At 46.1% G+C, this 7,340-nt stretch overlaps 1 protein-coding gene across 2 annotated transcripts in view; it reads right to left on the minus strand.

Moving 5' to 3' along the window:
• Positions 1-3,368: 3,368 nt before the first annotated feature.
• The window catches only part of ABTB2 (ankyrin repeat and BTB domain containing 2), a 136,599-nt gene continuing 132,627 nt past the window's right edge, over positions 3,369-7,340 (minus strand). Inside the window, exons 17-18 of one of the 2 annotated variants that reach the window (XM_026850838.1) lie at positions 6,612-6,787; positions 3,369-5,119 (exon numbers count right to left, since the gene is read on the minus strand). In XM_026850838.1, the coding sequence (XP_026706639.1) occupies positions 5,065-5,119; positions 6,612-6,787 (231 nt within the window). In that variant the 3' untranslated portion in view covers positions 3,369-5,064. Of the gene's footprint in view, positions 5,604-5,639; positions 6,788-7,340 lie in introns of both variants that reach the window. The other variant, XR_003398651.1, reaches the window with a different exon arrangement.

Below are 7,340 nucleotides of genomic sequence, written 5' to 3' on the forward strand. Positions count from 1 at the left end.
CTCTGGGCCTGGAGGCTGTTCTCTAGCCCAGGGGCTCTGCGGCATCAAACCCACATTTCCCAGGGGTACCTGTAGGACTGTGTTTCTCCAGCGTCATGCTTAGCTCAATGCAGAGGTCTCTTGAGTTGGTCACATTTGTCTGAGGGATGGTTATTGTAGTAAAAGGGGTTTTTTATGGATTGTCCCAAGCTGGTCACATCCTTTAACCATTTGAAAAAGGGGCAACAGGTGTGCTTGAAGTGGTGGTCAGGTAAGGAACTGGTATCAAATGGCTGCTGACTGAATATTGTTGGCTTGCCCACTTCACATGCCCTGCTTGGCAGGACTCAGCTGTAGTTTAACAGGCTGCGAGTCAAAGCTTTAAACACTTTTCGAGTTCTTTTAAAGCGTGTGGAAACTGTGCTAATAAAGTGGCAGTAATTATTTTAGATTCTCTAACCTATGCAGATTGCTGGATGTGTTCACCCAGGTGGTAGCGTTTTACTTGCCCTGGGTCTTAGTGTCTAAACGGTGACAATATCAGAATGCTTTTTTTTATTGCACATTACTTATTGTGCTAAGAAAATGCTTTTTGAACTTCCTTAAAATGTAAAAATGGTGCAAATTACAATGCATGTCTCGGGAAGACTGTTAAACTCTAGTTCTAAGAATAGGCTCTAAAGTTTAAGAGAAGTTTTATTACAGAACACCCATGTGCTGTTAGGGCTCAGAAATAGGTTTGTGATTTTTTTTTTTTTTTTTTAAGGGCTGAGCTAAGGATCAAATGGCCAAAAAGTTCAAAAAAATTAATATTTGTATGAAAAATGTGTCAAAGTTTCTGTTTATTTTTAAGGCCCTGCTAAATATCTGTGAAATGGTGTGTGAATTTAACTGTCCTCTGCTTCTGCGGTGCCAAAGCTGTGGCCTGCACGTGGCTGTGATGAAGCTGTTACTGTGGAGGCCTGTAATCAGACCAAGTTTTCTGCTCATTTCAGGAAATAAACTCTCATGCTAGTAGGCAGCAATCATAAAAAACTTTGATGCCTGACTTCCTGGCACAGTTCTGGGGAAAGTATCAGAAGCATTCACGTTAACAGGCTACGTAGGAGCTGGTCTATGAAAATATCTACAGTCCAGCGAGATTTCTTGTAAATTGTTTGTAAATCAAGGTGGAAGATAGGAGGCAAAATTTAGTGGGGTTCTTCAAGCAGATTATAATTTTACTGTTTAGCTGAGATCTTTCTAGAGCTGCATCGGCTGCTTTCTGTAGGCTGTGGTAATTCTTGCTTTGTTGTCTCTGAACTGGGTGTGCTGTAGTTACTGTAAAAGACTTGGAGGGTTTGTTCTACGTGTGTGCCCCCTGTTTCTAAGCGGGAGTTGTATTTAAGGAGAATTTTGCTGTTTCTACAGAAAATGTGTGTATTCGGTTGAACCATTCTTTTTCAGGTTTTCCGTGTACGTTTTATGATTCCTGGCAGCTTTCTGGATTCCTCTGCTTGTCTATTGCTCTTTGAACAGCAAAGTGGAAAAAAGCCCTCAGATACTAAAATAAGTGAGAGATGTGGATCTTTTTTTTTCTTTTTTTTTTTTCTAACAAGTCTAGTCAAACCACATTTTCCTCTGTCTGTGCTTTCCATCAGTCAAGCTGGGTTAAAATTGCAGCTAGAGTAAGGGCTAGCTGAATGCAATCCAACACCAGTTAGGTTGCACGTCTTTCTGTAGCCAGAAGTGCACTAAAATGCCACGTGACATTGGAGCTGAGAGCGAGTTCTGTATCTTTGAGTTTTAGGATTGGGTTGGTTTGGTTGCTTTTGAGTTTTTCCCTCTGACTAGAGCAGGTTTCTGGTTTTTCTAGACCTGGATGCCCTGCAGATGGGGCTGTGAATGCTTGAGGGAGCCTTGTGTCCTGCTAATTGCATTGCAGGCATTTGACCACAGGCAAAGCCTGCTCAGCTGTCCCTGCCGCCTCCTTTCCTGGTCAGGGGATGGGTCTGTGCATAACCCACTACCCACATGTATTTGTGTCTTGCATGCAGTGATGGACGACTGTGGCTAATTGGAGGGGAATGGGAAAGCCACATCTAGCTGAGCTGCTCTCTGCAGGTGGTGGGTAGATGTGACCTAGTTGTCAGTGGAATCATCCAGCTTGCTTGGAGACCCGTGAGCTATTTTGACAGCTGGAGTGAGCTGACCTCTGCGAGGTATCTGGGAGGAAGTAAAACCAGTGAAGCTGAGGATGGTCCCTGCTGCTGTGAGCTGGCTGGGCTTGCAGGAGGGCTCTTGCCTCCCGCAGCTCTGTGAGGGAGAAGTGAGCTTGGCTGGAAGGCAAAGCTTGGCGTGCTGGATACGGGCAAGGAGAAGGGGCAGGAGGAAGTTATGTCTTTTCTATTTGGCCATCATGATATTCCCTTGGGAGGGTGTTTTTTTGCTTCCACAGATGAATTTTTGTTTGACGGTGTCACTGCTTCTTCCCTATGTAGTCTCTGAATCACGAGCCTGTCTCAGTAAGGGCCCTAAGACTACTGCACCTCGTGGCGTGTGTTCTCTACCGACTGCTTTCTGTTAGCAGCCGTGGCAGGTGAAGGGGCACAGGGAGCCTGCTGCAGCTAGACACGGGCATGGGAGCGCTGGCTGAAACCCTGTGCTTGGTGTAGGAAGCCACTGGCCCCTTGTGAGCTTAGAGTGCCCGAGCCCTTGGGAACTGGCCTGCTCATTTTTCTAGCTACAGACAGCACTGAACTGACTCCAGCTCGGGGCTGGGTGTTGCTGGTAGCGAGGCCTTTTTCCTTGCTGTGCTGTGATTTTTTCATCATATGATGGAAACCTTTTTTCCTGCCCCTCTCTTACTTGGGCAAACAGTGCGAAGTGCAATATTCTCTTTTCTTTGCTGTAGCTTAATGGATCCCTTACACTCAAAATGTGCCCTTTGGGGAGGCAAATCTAGCGTGTGAGTCCCCTGCCACAGGCAGTGGCGACAGCAGCTTGCAGGCCCTGCTCCTCAAGGGAATCGCCACTCCTCCTTTTTCCCTCCTGTGTCTCCTTGGCCGTCTCAGCTATGGCAGGTGCAGGAAGCCATGTCTGGTTGCTTGGGCAGCATTTGGTGGGGGCAAAGAGCCAGTTAGTAGTGGAGCTACATTAGCCGGTGCTTGTCGGCTGTGCAAGGGATTATTATAAAGCAAAAAGGTTTTATTTTAGTCATCAGGCCTGTTCAGGCAGATGTGTGAGCTCTATTTTCTGCCCCCTGAAATGATACAATTACAGCCAGCAAAGTTTTGTGCTTCTCCAAAGCTGGGCAAACTCTGTTACATTACTTTCTAGGAGGCCAAGGCAGCGCTGTGCAAAGTAGAGGTGGTATGCAACTAGTTTCATACGAAATTGCTATTTAATCTACTTCTTAGAGTAAAAGTGTTCCAAAGGGAATCTCGCGTGTTTGTATTCCGTGACTCTTGAGAGCAAGTCGGTGTTTGTATTGGTGGGTTTCCAAGAGTGCCGGTGGAACGGCACAACGCAAGAGAAAGCACCCCTCATGCATCGCTCCCAGCAGACTTCTCTCAGATGATGTAAATCAAATGCTAAGAAATGCTTGTGACAGTAATTTATTATAGAACTGGATTTCAAGTCTTGCTACACCACAGAGATACTCTGCACAGTTCCCTTTGTTCAGATGTGTGGTGGGAAATGCAACAAAAGGAGCAATTACGAAGTCTCAGCAGCCCAGTGCAGGTTCTGGCTGTATTAATGGTTTCCTCTGAAATGTGCTTAGTGACCTAAGAAAGTATTCGAGTCCTGTAGAGGTAGCACCAAATTCAGAGTTACAGCTCAGCCATTATCCCCAAACATGGTAGAGGTCTGTAAGATTTATGAGGTAAACTTTGGGGAGGGAAAGGGAAGACATTTCTGGGTCAAATTCTTGCTCTGACAGCGGAATTAAACCTGCATACTTCTCACCTCATAGATTAAAAAATGCCCTTGCTCCCTGTAGGGCTGCAGGCCTGGCTTTGTGCGGCTGTTGGGGCGTTCTCAATGCTCTGACACAAACCCCGCTACTGCCACGGGGAGGCACCAGCCACTGCCCAGCCAGAGCCACTGTGGCCTCTGGAGGTCTGAGGTGGCTCCAGAAGGGAGCATTACCTGCTTTTTCACATCTTCTTTTTCAGATTTGGAAGTGAATCAGATGTTTAACTTCTGAGGACTGCTTGAATACCTACAGGTTAATAGTTGTTTTAAGTCTCTCACTGTTTCTTCTGCTGCAGAGAAGGATCTTAGAATTAGGATTTTTCTTAGACACTACCATCTGGCTGCTTTTCGATGGAAAGCAGGTAAACTTACTGCAGCTAGGGACAATTCAAGTTAAACTTGCCACTTCAAAAAATGTTTGAGCCTAGGAAGGGGAAGTTAATGCTTCTTTATCCCTTGTCTTAAAGCATAGCATTAGCTATATATACCAAAAGAAATTTAAGATGCTGAAGCCACAACTGCCTTTTCCACAGAAGTGTCTTTAAATACAGTTTTTGTTGTTGTTAGAAGAGCAGAATAAACAACAGCAGCTGTGTATTTTAAAATTACGTTGTTAATAAAATCCTGGTACATTTACATAAATGACAACATTAATGTACAATTAACAAAGCATTGTAATATTACAGCAACAAAAGAGGACCTACATATTTGTACAGATAGCTGGAGCAGCTACTTGAAAATACTTTCCAAGATAAAGCCTTTTGTGGTATTTTTCAGGCAGACCAGTGATAATTTTGAAACACCTGTATGGCTTTCTGACAATAAATAGGGTTACTGAAGCTGGTGATAGTCAGGAGTGGGTGTGTACTTAAAGCACAGATTAGAAGGTGCCTGTCAGTACTGAGCTGAGACTGATCATTCTCGTCCTCGCGTGCAGTCTGCCTCCCGTGGAAATCCTTCAGGGATGAGGCACGGTCAGACTTCGATGGAGCTGTTGGGAGATGCTGGAGTTTGTTCTCCTTCCCTTGACCTACCTCAACCATGTCTGTGTTGTGCTTTGGAGCTTGGGCCCAGCTGAGCCGCCTCCTCCTTCCAGTGTGTTTAGTTACAGTATTAATTGTTGCATTTCTAAGAAGCAGTAGTTCTCCACTGAAAACTTTGCTTTCTCATCTGCTTCACCCACCTATAACGAACAAAAGTGTCTTAGCAAATGCTTTCGGTGGGTGCTAACAGAGATCAGTGTGGGAACACCTGAAGGTCTTTCCTTAAAGCTATTGGTAAGAGCAAGGTCTGTGTTTTTACACAAGTAACTGCTTTCCTAAGGTTGGGATTATTTAAAATCAAAAAACACACACAAAAACATTGCTTCAGACTCAAAACTCTAGATTGAACTATCTCCATTTCATTCTCCTAAGTCAGCCAGCTCGAAGGCAGCCTCGAATGAGTCCTTTTGGGCCAGAAAGCATCAGCTCTGAACAAAGCAAAGAAAGCGAATCTTGGGCATTTGAGTTGAGGCATCTTGTTCAAGTGCTGCTGCCTAAATGTTAGACTGCAGCCTACCTCTAGGAGCCTGTCAGGTGCACGCTGGGCCCAGTCCCCCCTGAGGTAGCGTAGCTGTGGAAACATTCCATGGCTGAGGCTGTGGAGGTGGAGACTAGAGGTGAGAGCTTCTCACCCCAGCTAGCTCCCGAGAGAGAACAAACCATCAAGCTGTATGTTCCTCAGGGTCTCAGGGAGACTTTTATTGCTCTTTATGTTACTGGACAGTTTTTCAGCACAGTGCTAGCTCCTACTACACCTGAGTCTGTTAGAAAACATTTTTTATGGTGTCAGGTTTCACAGATAATGTTCAGAAACAGGTTTTTAAGGTGAAAGTGATAGATTTCACTATCAGGCCTTGATAGTGAAAGGGTAGATAGTCTTTCTTCTCTCCTCAAAACAGATTAACAACTAGCACAGTGAAACCGTATTAAAAAAATACAAAAAAACCAATACTCCTGTCCCTGCCCCAGCTCGGTTTCTCATACTAGGTTTAAAGAGTGAGTAATTTCAGAGTTAGTGTTAGTTTCTACTCAGCTTTGAACATCTACAAAATATCTCTCTCTCAAGGTGCAAGCAGTTTGGGGGAAAATTTATGTCAGAGTCTTGCCAGGTGTAGCCACTGGTATTTATTACTAGAGTGAAGTAGTTTGTGGACACCAGCCTTTGTGTTCAGACAGGTGACTTGCTGAGCAGGCAGTGGTCCAGAGGGTTAGAAAACTCCTTCTGTGCAGCCTTTTTACAAGTAAAACATCTAATGCGTATGAACTAGGTGGCCATTATGGGGTGTAGACAGACACTTAAGACTACAATTAGGTGTTGGGTTGCCTCACTTCTCTACAGCCCTGCAGTGTGCTTTTTGAAATGGCAGCATTGATCTTCTCTTCAGTTGAGGCTCTTCACTTGCATCCTCAGTTCTTGTTTGTGCTGTGACAGTGTTTCTGTGACAGTAGTAGCACAGAGAAGCCAGCTCCCCCTGGTCGTGGACGAGGCCCAGCACCCTCGCCTGGGGAACAGCTGTTGTGGGGGGCTTTCAGCAAGATCCCAAAGGCGACCAGGAAAGCCAGAGCTTTGCCGTTTGAAGCGGGGCTCCTGCCACTGCCTCCCTCCCGCCTCACACCCTGGAGGTGACATACACGGAGTGCAGGCGGCCGGCCAGGGCTGTCTGCAGGTCTCGCAGAGGGTCCAGGCCTTGCACTTTGCTGTTCCGGCTGTAGATCAGCTGTTTGAATGAGTCCTGTTCTAGGAGAGAGCTCATATGCTTGAGGAAGAAGCCTTCACAAAATGAGGCTAGTTCAGGTGCGTTGTGAATCTGCAGAAGAGAGGAAGATCAGTTAGGCTTTTCTGTATGTCACAGACTACGGGCTTTTGCCAAGAAAGGCTGGACCAGACAATCCTTGAGGTCCCTTCCAACCTGGTTGTCTTTGATTCTATGATGTGCCTGAGTTTCTCCTTTCTAAAGCTTTTCCCTTTAATGTTTTCTAAGACAGAAAAAGGATGGTAGTAACAGTGGAAGAACACTGAAGATAGGACCAGTGATGGCTGATGGTTTTCTTTTGGTGTGAGTTTTGGGCCCCTCACCCCAAAAAGGCCATTGAATGACTCGAGTGTGTCCAGAGAAGGGCAACGGAGCTGGTGCAGGGTCTGGAGCACAGGTCTGCTGGGGAGCGGCTGGGGGAACTGGGGGGGTTTAGTCTGGAGAAGAGGAGGCTGAGGGGAGACCTCATGGCCCTCTACAGCTCCCTGACAGGAGGGTGCAGAGAGGGGGGATGAGTCTCTTGAACCAAGGAACAAGCGCCAGGACAAGAGGGAATGGCCTCAAGCTGCCCAGGGCAGGGTCAGGCTGGCTCTGAGGAAGGATTTCT

Source organism: Athene cunicularia (genome assembly GCF_003259725.1).
Source record: "Athene cunicularia isolate RWA chromosome 5 unlocalized genomic scaffold, athCun1 chr5_part3, whole genome shotgun sequence".
NCBI classification, from domain to species: Eukaryota; Metazoa; Chordata; class Aves; order Strigiformes; family Strigidae; genus Athene; species Athene cunicularia.